General features: G+C 45.3%; 1 protein-coding gene across 2 annotated transcripts in view; it reads left to right on the top strand.

The window, feature by feature from the left end:
* TMEM132B (transmembrane protein 132B) overlaps positions 1–14432 on the top strand; it is a 548756-nt gene that overhangs the window by 517231 nt on the left and 17093 nt on the right. For both annotated transcript variants that reach the window (XM_025189548.2, XM_075898470.1), the window contains one exon: positions 4119–4324. In XM_025189548.2, the coding sequence (XP_025045333.1) occupies positions 4119–4324 (206 nt within the window). The remainder of the gene's footprint in view (positions 1–4118; positions 4325–14432) is intronic.

Here is a 14432-nt window from a genome sequence, read left to right as displayed (position 1 = left end):
GTAAGATTATGGCTTTTCAATAAAACACCAACTGCAGATGGAAAAATTCATCTTGAAAGAGAAGGGTTTAGGTGGGTGTCTGAAACTGCATTGTGGAGGAGGGTGTGGCAGATCCCATAGAAGTAATTGTTCCTTGTAGAATGACTTGTGGGGATTGGAGTCAACTACCTGCTTCCAAGCCAGGAAGAGTATGTCTAGACTACAGGGTTTTGTCGACGGAAGTTTTGTCGACAGATACTGTCGACAAAACTTCTGTCGGCATAGAGCGTCTAGACACATTCAGTTCTGTCAACAAAGCAAGCTGCTTTGTCGACAAAACCCTGTAGTCTAGACACAACCCTACAGGCAATAACACCTTCTGTCGACAGAACTCTGTCGACAGAAGGTGTTATGCCTCGTAAAATGAGGTTTACCAGCGTCGACAAAACTACTGAGTTCTGTCGACGTTATGTTGACAGAACTCATTGGTAGTGTAGACGCAGGTATAGTTTTGTCGACAAAAGTCCACTTTTGTCGACAAAACTCAGTAGTCTAGACGCACCCGAAGGCTTAATTACACGTCGTTTTCATTAGGTCTAAATCCCAGAGTGGATCCTTATACCTCCTGCTCACCTGGTTGTAATATTTCGTAGAGGAAACATTCTCTTAACTTTGCCAGGCAGGTAATAATAGCTAGTGAGGAGATGTATTAAAATATACTGGCTTTGTGCATCTTAGAATGGGGTATGGTGGCCATTTTAAGTATCAGATCAAAACCACTCCCGTGTCTTCCCACCATGAAGCATCCATTGGGGTGAGATTAGTTCTTTAATGTCTTTTACTCTTCCTGTTCACTCAGATATTCATCAGCAGTTCAAAAGAAACTTGTGCCTAGAATGCCATGTAAGAAAAAAACCCCAACAACAAATCCTTCAAAATCACACAGCAGCACTTGGCAGCACCCATGTGCAGGAAGAGCACAGTGGCATCTATTAAGCCTTTTACCAGGTGCAACATGTTTCCCCTACATCTTGCTCCCCGCTTCCTTACCTGTGGGGTTTCTGGCAATACTATCAGGACTAGAGCCCCACACTTAGTGTCAGTGAGGATGCACAATTCACTCCTGTGCAGACAGCTAGCTCAAGGCTAGGGGCGGCAGGTTTGCAGAAGTTTTAGATACATGAGAGTGTGAGGGGTTGGGCTCCGGGAAATTATGTGGGTATGGAATTGAGTTTGGATGCTGAGTGCAGGCTCTGGGATGGGATGCAGGAGAAGATGAGAGGTACAGGCTCTAGGTGGGAGTTTGGGAGCTGGAGGAGGTACAGGAAGAGGAGGCATATGAGAGGGAGTTTGGGGGAGAGGAGGTGCAAGCTCTGAGAGGAAGTGGGGTGCAGGAGGGAGTGTGAGAGGAGGGGATGGGTGGGGGCACTTACTTGGAGGATCCCTCTCTGGCAGCAGTTCCTAAGTGTGGGAAGTGGGGTGGTCTCTGCAAGCTGCTGCCCACAGGAGCTATCTCTATAGCTCCTGTTGGCTCCTGAGAGAGGAGCAGTTCATGGAGATGCTCCCCTGCCGAGGGCTGCAGAGATGCACATACTGGAAGATGCGGAAAGTGAGTAGCCAGAAGCTGCTCTAGGATCTCTGCACTGTCAGGGGCCTGCAGACCATTTTAAGTCACCCAAGGGCAACAGGCAGTCCAGGAGCTACTTGGCGGGGGGAGGGGAGGGGCAGAGGACACAGGGGCTGCTGGCAGAGCCAGGGGAAGACCTGGCCCCAAACTTTGGTGGAACTGGGCCAGGAATATCCCTTGTGCCCAGGCACTATGCGCCCATAGAACTCACAGCCCATGCTCAAGACCTAATCTCTGAAATCTGCAAACCAAACCTACTGCTTTTCTTACAGGGACGATGAAAGTCCCTTCTTCCTTTGTTTTGCACCTTTCCTGCTGATTGAAGGAGATGCAAGAACATTTTAGGCATCTAAAAAAAGACAAACTAAAATATTCATTTCTGTCTTATCACATATTAGTGAATCCCAATGGGGTCTTGATGTTTATCCTTCCCTCTTCAGGTTTTCTTAATTATATCTGTCTTGTATTAATTTGAACAAAGCTCCCTAGACATCGCCTTTATGATTTAGAATCTCAACTGCTCTTCCCATTAATGGTCTTGATTAATGTGCTTAAAAATTCCTCAAGACATTTGTGACACTTTGTATGAGGGGAACGACAAGGGTTTTGAATACGTTCAATTTAATTTGTGATACCCTTTGTGATTGTGATCTTGGAGTCCATTTTGTGTTCCTTATCAAGAGCTCAGATGATTTTTAATTTTTTTTATTACTTTTGAGGCATTGATGTGGAAGTAACATGATTGACACACAAGTGTCTTCTTTTTGTTAGCCAAACCCTGGAATTTCAGAAACCGCTTTGGAAAAACACTGTAATTTCAGGTCCCTTGGTTAGGAATGATCAGGACACACAATTGAATGGGGATAGACATAAGGAAGGTTTTTAAGTGGCAGGAGGCAACTTAATCAAAATGAAACATTGGAGAGGGACCCTGTTTGCATATCACCCCATACCAGGCATTTAACTGTGTGGTTTACAGGGCATCTGTTGCATAGCCCATTAGTCAGGGCAGATACTCCATTGCCCACCCAAAGGATTCTGCTTCCTCTGCTGAAACTTCCCACCTTCCCCCCTGCAAAGGGAACAGAAGAGGGGACCAAGGAGCATCCTCAATCTGCAAGGACTTCGGATCTCCGTTTTTCGCATAGACCTGGAGTCCACCAGCAAAATCCCATGCCTCTTATTCTCTAGTTGCTGGCCTGCTAACCATACTGGGAACAAATTGCAATGAACAGTCAGCCAGCTGGTAACAGAAAATTCCTAAATCCTAAACCTATTTAATTTCCTTTCGGTGCTGCAACACAATATGCGGTGTGACACAAAGAAGTGCTGATGCAAGGGTGATATGTATTTAGCAGTCTCAGTTGAATAATGTGAGTCACAACTACTGAAGATCAACACCCAAGCTCACCAATGGTGGAAAGAGCCAACTGTCCCAGGGCCCAATGATACAAAAAGGCCTGGGGCTCCCGTCTGCTGCCCCAGGCTCTTTAAATTGCTGACAGAGTGCCACATGGCACATTCTAGGAAGCACTCACGGGTGTCTGGGGGAGACCTCACTTCTGTCTGAGGTCCCAGCCTCTCCTGAGGCTTGGAACAGGGCCCCACATACCTTGCCTAGGGGCCGAGCAAAGCTATCACCCCATTGATGAGGCAAAGTTGATGTAGGCTGATTTCCCTTGTAGCTGTCATATCTTTCCTTTATTTTAAAAACCAAATGCAAATCATTATTTATCTTGCAGCAGGGACCAAGTTTCAACTTGACGTACATGTAGTAAAGCAACGGGCCCTGCCTCAAAGAGTTTCCAGTCTAGGTGAAGGAGATTACAGGATAGAGTGTATAATCTAGGAGCTCAAACCTGCATCTGGATCTGTGTCAGTGGAAGCCTGAACCAATAGGTCTCTGTGAGGTGGCATGAATCTATCCATATGACACCAGTGGAAGGACCGGGCTTAGATTCTTAGTTGTTTCCAAATAGCACTTGTCCTGCAAGTATTTTAGTGTATCAGACATTAGAATTGTACATCAGCTACCTTGGTGAAGCTCTACTTAGAAGTTTAAAATTAAAGTTTACATTGAATTTCTGAATATATATTATGGATTACAAGAAGCTCTTTGGACCTGAACCTTACAAGACTGAGATGAAAAGAGAAGGATTCTGTTTTATGGGCCAGAGACTCTTTCTTTCTTCTTATTAACATACTCCGCCTTTTCTGGATTTGATGCACGCAAAGTTTGATTCATGGAGAATTTAATTTGTCCACTATAAAAGACTAATGTAGTTCATATAACATTGCTGAATTATTTTTGTAATTTAAGTAGTAGCCATTGAGGAATGTAGAATCGTTTCTCGGGGGTCCATTTATCACTGTTTGCTACTAATTAGAAAGCTCAAAATACAGTATGCATTACTCACTTTATTAGCAATGTCTTTGTGTTGATATATCATTCCCTCTGCGTGTTCATGAACTTTCATCCATTTTGTAATTAATCTTGGGATTTGTTTTTAAGGTTTCCGATAGCTGCGACTCCATCTTTGTTAATGGCAAGGAAATGAAAAGCAAAGTGGACACCATTGTGAACTTTACTTACCAGCATTTTACCACTCAGCTAGAAGTGACAGTCTGGGCTCCACGCCTTCCTCTGCAGATAGAGATCTCGGATACAGAACTTAGCCAGATCAAGGGCTGGAGGATACCTGTCACCTCCAATAAGAGGTATGATTACTATGTTTGCCAGAGCTGCATGCAATACCCATCAGTTTCATTTGGAAGCTCTTTTTTTTTCCAGAGGATAGAACAGCCCATTTACAAACAGAGATTATAATCTGCCTTGGCCTTAACTTGTCACAACTGTGAAAACTGGAGGACAAATGCTCTCCTCAATTATATCTTGTGAAAATCCAGGGAAGTCAAAGCCAGCTGCACGGACGTCGATCTGAGGAAAGAATGTGATCTAGCACCTTCAGCACGCAGCGCTAAGAACTTAAGGACTCAGGGCATACATATACTGCATCACAGGGTACAACAGCAACTTCTGTAGACCTACTGGAGCTAGGTGGAATCTGTCTTGCTTGGCAATGGGAGGAGCAAAGATGTGCAGCACAGGTTTCAGCGTAGGCTTTCACAAGCTTGCTAGAACTCTGAGTAATGACTTGGGCCCACGCTGAAGGCTGCACAGATGCAGTTTCACTGCTCCCATACTGGAGCTGGATAGATTGAAGCTACCTTAAGTATGTCTGTAAAATTGGGTAGTACTTGCCTATCTGATAGTGGTGTTATCAGAATTTTAAACCAGAATAATGACTGCATTTTAATTGTGGAGTTTGATTTAAGGGTTTGCATCAGGTGTATATATGGGTCATTAAGTGCACAGAAACTCAGTGCTTGGTAACTCTCCTCCACCTATGCAAATATATCCATAGTTACAGCCTAATTCTACCATCCTTGGGCTTGTCTTCACTTACCCGGAGAGTGAATTGATCTCCCAGGGTTTGATTTAACAGGTCTCATAAGGACTAAATGAACTACTGCTGATGCCTTCATCAACCCCTGTACTTCACTGGATTGTGAGGAGTAAGGGAAGTCATTGGAAGAGTTTCTCTGTCAATCTCCTGCGGTGGGGATGTCACATTAAGTGGAGCTAAGATATGTCGATTCCAACTATGCTATTCACGTAGCTGGAGTTGCATATCTTAGTTTGACTTTCTCCCATAGTGTAGACCTGGCCTTGTTCACACTGAGCAGCCCCTCACTCTGAGCTGTTCTGTTTAAACCATTTTGCCTGAAAAATGTGGAATTGGATCTTCAAATGCTAATATTTGCACACACCATTCATTGCAGGTGCAAAACTGTAGGCACAAGTACTTGTGAGTACAATATTATTACCCACTGAAATAGATCATATTAAGGACTTGCTGTAAATCAGGCTTTTTGAGTTTAAGTCCTTACCCCTTCTCCCTTATGCTTGACAATAATGTAGCTCAATAAGCTTCGATACATCTATTCCACAAAATTCTGAAGTGAATACGTTGTTTTCCCAAAGAAAGCAAGTCCAGTTTCTTTGACCTTTCTGAATATAGATGAGTTTCTCATTTCTGTGGATTATCCCATTGGACCTCTGCTACACTTTCTCCATTACAGTTATGCAGCACAAGGCTCCACCAGAAAAATCACTTTCCATCTCCTTATTTTTCCTCTGTCTGCTATTTTTAAATTTAGAGCAAGCAGCAGAAATGCACTTTGGATAGTATTGTTTCAGTCATTTTGTGTCTTTAGTCTAAATTATTTGCTAGATTTGATTTTACAATTAAGACCAGCCAACTCAGAATATAAAAATGCATTCAGAAAAGCAGCTTTCAGTGACTTACAGTTTTCCCCCTGGTTTGATACTTCCACTGACTTATTGCTAACAATGTCATTATGCCCTGCAACATCAGGCTTTAAGGAACATGCAGGGCCTCAGTTATGCAGCATGGTGACAACTGATTAAATACGAAAAAGAAGGAGACAAAAATTTCCCCAAATCATCAGCCATATTAAGAAGAGCATGCTGGAACTCTCTGAGCAAACATACAAGCATGTCAGTGAAAAAAAAGATAAGGTGAGTGAGCATTAAAGCAACAGATCCTTCAGAAACAACAAGGAGCCCTGTGGCACTTGGCATACGTTATGTGAACTTCAGCTCACTTCCTCAGAGGCATGAAGTGAATGTTCAGTTGTCAGGGATTTGTAAAGGATGGGAGTTTTCAGTGCTAATGAGGCTAATTCAGTCAGGGTGGATGTGGCCCACTTCTACTAACTTGGCCTCTTCTTGGAAACACATCTTTCAAAGGAGGATGGAGCTTTGCTAACAATGCAAGCAAGTTCTACAGAGGAGATCAAAGGAATCCTATCTAGCAGATCTGATTTAGGCAAGAAAGCACTGTGGTTTCACAGAAGATTGTATTTTTATAAGAAGAAGCTATTGGTACAAGAGTGGAGGCAAAGGCTTCTTGAGTTCTTTTCTCCTGTCCCTCCTATCCCCAAAGGACCCGTAATGGTACAGCCAACATTTTGACAAGCAGCTCGATGAAGCGTTTCCAGGAATACTATTGTATTGATGAATTTCAGGGTAGCTTGAAAAATACTATCGGTGAGCAAGGCATGACATCAAATTGAATTTGTAATGCAAATGCAAAAGGGTTTCTGGCAGGAGTGACATATCACTGAAAATTCAAGTAGTTCCAGCTCTGAGCTTGCTGCCTGCCAGTTGTACTTAGTGACTAGGACACATCTTAGCTGTTGAAGAGCCCAACCAGAAAGCAATGAGTAGAATTATTTAGCACTTTACAAGGGCCTATAACTAACAGATATGGGATAAATTAACCTGTTACTCTGGCAGTGAGCTCACTGGGCAGATAATCAAACATCTTTTGTCTGTCTAGAAGCTGCTCTTGATCAATAAAGTGGCTGTGGCAAAAAGACAAGTAATGAAGAATTGGCACAATAAAAACTTTTCTAACTTTCACTGGTGAAGACAAAGCAGTTCTTTGACTGAATTGGTGCCAGCTGCTTCTGTAGTTCCAGAATCACTTACTATCTTTCATTTTCTTTAGCCACACAAAGATATACACCTTCTGTTGCTTTAAGGCCTCATGCTGCAGTTCTTACTTAGACGCAAATTCAACAGAAGTCAATGGTGTTTTTGCTTGAGTAAATGACTGCTGGAGGGGTTGTTGATATTTAATATAGGAATTGGCGTTTGAACACCATGCATGGTGAGTGAGCCATTCAATGGTGGTTAACATCATAGACATTTTGACTTTAAACCCATTATGCACAGCAGTGGACATTTCCCACCTAGTGTCTACTTCTGATGGATTGGGCCAACTGAAATAAAGATAATGGTCTGGGAGCCTGAACTGTTTGCAAGCTGGCAAGCAATTTTAGTTCACTGCTGCTCAAATTACATCTGAACCATTGGTACATCTTTAGCAACCATTTTTTTTTCTGTGAAGGGTGGAAGAAAAAATGTAGCTGCTCTGTTACTATGAAAATGTAGCTGGTTGTTTCTCACAGTGTGTCAGCTGTCCAAGCATGTTGGTCTGGAAAAGTTTCCAGGTTTCAAGTAGAAATAAATTACCCCAGGTTTATGAAACACTAAATTTTTTTATTTAGTTTTTTCTTTTATTTCAAATCAATAGGTAATCACGCACTAACATTAGCTATGTTAGCCTTGACATTTGTGCTGTATAGGAGTTTCAGAGTTTCCTTTCCTTTTTTCGTGCTTTGTGCATTTACTCAATCTTTCAGTTTTCCTATGTTTAGATTTTTTTTCCCTCTCTGTCTAGGTGTTTATGTTACGTCAGCACCATGGTGTCTGAGTACCTTCCACATATTTATGGGTTTATACTCAACAACCCCGCAAACTTAAGGAAGTATTATCCCCATTTGACAAACAGAAGAATAGAAGCATGGAGAAGTTAAAAGATTTGCCCAAGGTTGTGCAGAAAGGGAGTGGCAGCTTCAGGAGTTGACTTAGGTCTCCTGATTCTCAGTTTAGGGTCTTAGCTTATATCAGGCCAGGTTTACACTTACCGGGAGATCAGCATTGTTGTAATCGATCCCACAGAGGTCTAATAAAGACCTACTAAATTGATTGTCGATTGCTCTCTCATCAACTCAGGTACTCCACAGGAATGAGAAGCATAAGGGAAGTTGATGGGAGAGTTTCTCATGTCTATCTTCCCCCCCCTTCCATCCCACTGTGAAACCCTTTGGCAACTTCACCTAAGGTATGTCAATTCCAGCTACACTATATATATAGCTGGATTTGTGTACCTTAAGTTGACATTGTCCCATAGTGCAGACCTGCCCCAAGTCACTGTAAAACTGACCTGAAACAGTGTGCTTTTTACGTTAAAGGAGATGCTGAGTACTCCAGTGGTGATGTTGGGTAGTTGGGATGCCCTATCCACCCCATTGCTGCAGACCCTTGCTCCTAAAGGAATATTCAGTGGTGGTGTCCCTTGGGAGACCTCCAGGAATAAAATTATTTCAGTAAAAATCTGGATCTAACCCCAAAACATTTATAAATAATATACATCTAACCGATTAAACCACAACTAACACACCTTTATTTAACAACTGAAAGTACAGGGTTTAACAGACTAAAAGTAAATATAATCAATTAACAAAGTACACAGAAATAAAGGAAACTTTTCTAACTGGTATTTATACTGCCACCATTTATCCCACTGTCAGCCGATGGTCAGGGCAGTGTGTGTGTGTGTGTGTTTGTGTGTTACAGAGAAAAGGTTTAACTTCTGTGACTTTACTGCTAGGACCGGGGTCCCATCGCGGAGGGCAGCCACCAGGCTGACAGACGCCCCAGAGTTTATAGGAAGAGCTTATTACATCTCAGATTTCAGCTGCTAGGATACAGGATCCCTTCGCAGCAGGCAGTCTAGGGAAGACTGAGAGATGCCCCAACGGATCTGTCCGCTGGGAGGGACACGATCCAAAATGCCCAAGATCTTCCTATAACTGTCCCTTATGACCGGCTGCAGTTCTTTTAAATTGTGCTTGGTTCTGTTACAGCAACTGAAGGAGTCAGGTTAAAATTTAAACAGTTACAGGTTTATTAAAAAGACTAATAAAGCATATGGTTACAATGGCTATTGCTCTATTTCTTAACTGTTAGCAAATACAGATCTTATGGTTGCAAAGAAAATAAAGATAGAAAATAGAAATAATGGTACCAAGTGACAGCTTAATCTTTAAAGAGCTCTAAGTCTATGTGTACACTTAAGACAAAGGACCACATCCAGGTACAATTTTTACTCCCTTCTGTGCCTCTCGGTCCCAGCGTGTCAGGCCAGGGTCGGTCCCTCAATTCCTAGAAAAGACGAATACGAGGTGGGCGTCCCCCTGGAACCTCAGGAGGTCAAACACCTAACCCGACCAGCAGATAGATGGTAGATTGATGCTCAAAGTAAATGTGCTGCTGGACCCATCTTTATACCCATAAGTGCCCGTAACCTCTTTCTTATCTAATATGCCAAATTGTATTGGTCCATTTCTGTGGTGCCAGTTCTTACAAGCAAGTTTCAAGTTAATTTACACTTGCAAGAGAGATAACTAAACTCTAAGTACTAGACATTTTTTTTACTGGGCGAGAGATTCCTCCCCCCCACGGACGGCTGTGTGTTCGTATCAATATGGGTTTCAGTCAAAGGCACTCCTTGGCAGCCTCTTGGTCAGCAATTGGTGTATCTCTGTTTACAGCCATTCACGGTCACAGCAGCCTGGGCCTTCTGTTCAGGGCTTTCTGCTTTGTGTGCCCTGCATGCTCCAGGCAAGCAAAGATGGATGTTACAGGGGGGTTCTTGTCTGGCTAAACCCACCCCAGAGTGTGCACTCCTTTGGATCTCAGAGTCCCAGACACTTGCTCGCATTGGCACACTTGAAGGTCTGCAGCTGGCGTGGAGACAGCCCTGCGCAGGTTCTGTGAGTGTCAGTCCAAGCTAAGCAGCCAGTCCAGTGAAAGCAGTCCAGCCACTCTGGTTCACTGGGCAGATCCCTTTTTGGATCCAGAGTCAGTATGTTTTCTGTGATCTGTTAGGCAGCACTTTCCCAAACAACCACAAGTACTCACAGTACCTCCTATGCAGGCCCTTCCCAGCCACAGGCACTGCCAGATCCTCTCTCATCCAGAGACAATCACACCAACTTTCCCTGAAGCAGCCTGTTGGATCCATGCCCAAGAAGGATCTCAGCAGCAGGCTCTAGTTTCCAACAGCAGCTCCTGGCTTGGGAAAGGCTGCATGCCAGCAATCTGGCTCCTCTCTCCAAAAATGGAGATCCACAACTCTCTCTCTCTGCCCTCTCTGCCCTCCTTTTTCCAAGGGCTTCTGGGAATTGTAGTCTCTAGGGGTAGATTGCAGCACAAAGGATCCTCCCAGTAAAAGTCAGAGGCTCCTGTAGTAAGGTGACTACAAACATAAGAGTCAATATCATCAGTCTGAAAAATTTGATGAGTTAGTCAAGAACTAAGGATGAAAAATTGCGGTTATCTAACTAATCATGTAGTCAATACAACTTGTATTGACTACACAACTAGTCAATAAGGGCTCCTCTGCAGAGCCACATTGGGGCAGAGGCGTAGCGAAGGGAACAGGGGCGGATATAGGGCAGGGTGAACAGGGTGGCTGCCCCGGGCCCCGCGCTTCAGAAAGCCCCGCGCATGCGCCATGGTGCCACTGCGCATGTGCATGGCGTCATTGCGCATGCGCCGTGGCAAAGGGGGGACCCCGCGGAATTATGCTGCCCGGGGCCCCACAAAATGGTCATCTGCCCCTGGAAGGGAATGTGTGTGGGGGGGAAATTGCCCCCGGCCACCACGCTAGGGGGGTCACTGGACTGGGGTGAGAGTGAGTGCATGCTGCGCAGGCTCATCTGGCATGGGCGGTGAGTTATGTGGCCATCCCCCCCCGGACCCAGACCGTCTCTGCTGTGTTCAGCGTTCAGTCAGCTCCCCCTTGCCTGCGCATGCTGCGCAGCATTTGCAGGTGACGGGGGAGATGCCCGGGCGTGATGTGATGTCACGTCCTGGGACTTTAAAAGTTTTCGGTGCCACGTGGAGCCGGCCTAGCTTCTGGTTCAGAGTCAGGGGACTTTTGGGGCCTGAGCGCAGACTCTGGCCCCGCAAGTGGAAGGCAGAAGGTACGGCAGGGCAGGGCAGGGCAGTGCAGGGCAGGGCAGGGCAGGGCAGGGGGAAAATTAGTGGGACAGGCTAGGAAAGGAAGGGGCTTGTATGGAGGGGAAAGGGGAGAGGAGGAGCTTGTGCAGAGGTGGAAGGGAGAGGGAAGATATAAATGCCAGGGGGCCAAGTGCAGACAGTGAAGAAAAGGGTAGGAGGGGAGGTGTCAGTGGGAGGGGGGACAGGGAGAGGAGAGAAGAGGGGAAGGGCGAAATGAGGAGTAACGGTAGTTCGGAATAGGAAGCCTAGTCTGAACTACCTAGTCCGTGCCGCGTGTAGCTGCGGGGCACGGAGTCCGCACTAGCGGACATTTAAAAATGGTGGCGCCCGGCGAGATGCAAATGAAGCCCAGGAAATTCAAATCCCGGGCTTCATTTGCAACTCCGGTTGCCTACATTACCACCCTAGTTCAAACTAGGGTGGTAGTGTAGACATACCCTTAGATACTTGAAAGCTGCTCTCATGTCCCTTTTTGGGCTTCTCTTTTCCAAGATAAACAAGGCCAATTCCTTCAGCCTTGCCTCATATCTCATGTTCTCTAGACCTTTCATCATTTGTGTTGATCTTCTCTGGACTTTCTCCAGTTTCTCCATGTTTCCTGAAATGTGGCCCCCAGAACTGAACATGATATTCCAGCTGGGGCCTAATGTAGATGGCCCATTCCCTGCCTAGGGCACATGAGACTGGGCAGGTTAATTTCCAGTCCTCCTGTTTATTCTTTTCCTAAGCCAGGAGGGCACGGTAGTTCTGATGGGGGCTCTGCAGGAAGGCAGCCCGCACTGCCCCCTGCCTGAAACCTTGTGCAGGTGTTTAACAGCTGTCCAGCCCACCCTAGAGGTGACTGCATTTCAGCGTGCCTGTAGCAACACAGCACCAGCAATGGACAGGAGAATGTCTCCTGGGCATGGCTTGCTCATGATTGCTTCAGTCCCCTTGGATGGGTCTCAGCCTCTTTTCTTCCCCTCCCCCGCTTTGCAATGGGGCTGTAGACTCTGGGGAAGAGGCGTGGAGGCAGGCAGAGGTGTCTCCCTGCAGCAGATGTAGACACGTCTCTGTATTAATCATTCTCTCATTGAAGTTTTTAGCTTTTATTGAGTCCTTTTACATGGAAACTTTGTATTACGTCTTGGTAGAATAGTCCCTAGGACAAGTGAGGCAGAGACTGTCCCTGTGGGGTGAATGAGGTGGGAATGGATGAGGTGGATGGTGAGCACCTCTGGGCAGTTGCAAAGGTTGGAGAGGAGATGCCACATCCAAGATCAATGAGCCCTGGAAAGTGGGCCCATTGAAAGGAGACTGGACCTGTGGATGCCTTGGGGGTCTGCAGCAAGGGCCTGCTTTGGGAAGCCCCCTCTTTGGAGGTGAACATGGCAGCATTGAGACACCACCCAGAAGCCGGCAGATGCTAACTGCAGATTCATGGGAGGGTTCTCACAGATCTTGCACATGCATAAGATGATGCATCTGCGGGGGGGGGGGAGGCAGTGGGGTAGCGAGGGGGCCAGAGGGGTCAGTTGCCCCTTGGCACCATGCTAGGGAGGCTCCAATTTAATCCCATTCTACTCCCCCCGTCGTCCCTCAGCTCACGTGATCCTACTCTGCCTGCCACCAGCAGCTGGAGTGTCCTCCCTGCCTCTCTGCTCCAAGTCCAACCCTCCTCCATCTCCACTGGAGGGTTAATGCATGCAGGAGCCCAGCCCCAAACTGTAGGGGGTGGGGGAAGATGCAGTACAAGTTCCCCTCAACTGTGCATCAGGTTCGGGACAGTGCCACATGGCGGCGGGGGTAGGGGGCGCAAATTTTTCCTTTGCCCCCGGGTGCATAACACCCTTGCTATGCCTCTGCATTGGGGGTAGCTCCAGGAGCCAGCTCAAGCCAGGACTGAGCTGTTGCAGCTCGTGCCAGCTCCAGGAACCATCCGCGTTGCAGTTCTGCATTTTAAATGAAGTAAGAGCTGCCAGACTTCTACATTTAAAATGCAGAGGTGCAGAGTCCTGGACCAGCATGAGCTGGGACTGCCCAGTCCCAGCTTGCGCTGACTTCAGCAGCCCCCGTTCATGGCAGCCAACCCTGTTGGCCGTAAACAGAGACAGCGTGGGGGGCACTGTGAAGGAGGTGTTGGGGGGAACCAGCTCCCCACAGCACCAGCTACTTGTTCTCCACCCCCTCCCTGCTGCCTCTTATAGATGCAGCAAGGTGTGTGTGTGGGGGGGAGAAGTGAGTTGTTGATATTCCAGTCGACTACTCACTTACATCCCTATCAAGAACTAGGATTGGTATTTTTTACAGGCTAAAAGTTAGACATATAACTCCTATTGAAATTCAAATTAATATAAGTGCCTATCTCCCTTAGATTCCTTCAAAAATCATAATCTATATCATTAGGAAGTCTTTAATGCTATAACGAAACAGTCTATAGACACCATGTTAATCTACCATGTTAATTCACATGTTATTCACATACCAGAGCAACAGAGGGCATACTAGTATGTTTAATAGTAAGGTGAATATAATAATTGATCCTTTCTTTCTTAAATATTTTCTTACTTGGAACTTTGTAAGGGGAAAGAAGGAAGATAGGGTAAAATATAAATGTACTGACAAAAATTCCAAATTCCTTGCTCCCTTTGGATTGTTATGACAAGTTTACCCACTCCTTACTGAATTAAAATGGCTTTTGCTTCAGTAGAGACTGCATGAGAAGTGAGTGAGAAAATTAAGATTTGGGCTATTTTAAAGAATGAAAGTATGCAAAGCAATCTCCATTGTGTATAAGCAGAAATATGGCTTACTATGCCAATCCATAAATATAGGATGAGCTTTTATACTTATCTATATGAGACAAAGAATCATAATTTCATCTATGGTGCATGCCATTATCAATAGGAGCAGACAATTTTCCAGATGAAAATCTATTCTCTGGCTAGGTATATACTAATGACTAATGTACTGTATGGAGTCCTTGAGCAGCAGAATGCTAATAAGAAGCCTGTTTATGGAGTGAACAGTAGAAAAATCTACATTCTCAGCAAACGTAAGTAATACATTTAACTTAAAGTCAAATAACAGAGCAGGGAAAAGACC

This window comes from Pelodiscus sinensis, chromosome 15 (genome assembly GCF_049634645.1).
Source record: "Pelodiscus sinensis isolate JC-2024 chromosome 15, ASM4963464v1, whole genome shotgun sequence".
Taxonomy (NCBI): domain Eukaryota; kingdom Metazoa; phylum Chordata; order Testudines; family Trionychidae; genus Pelodiscus; species Pelodiscus sinensis.
Note: the sequence above shows the minus strand (reverse complement) of the source record. Positions and strands in the feature narration are given on the sequence as shown.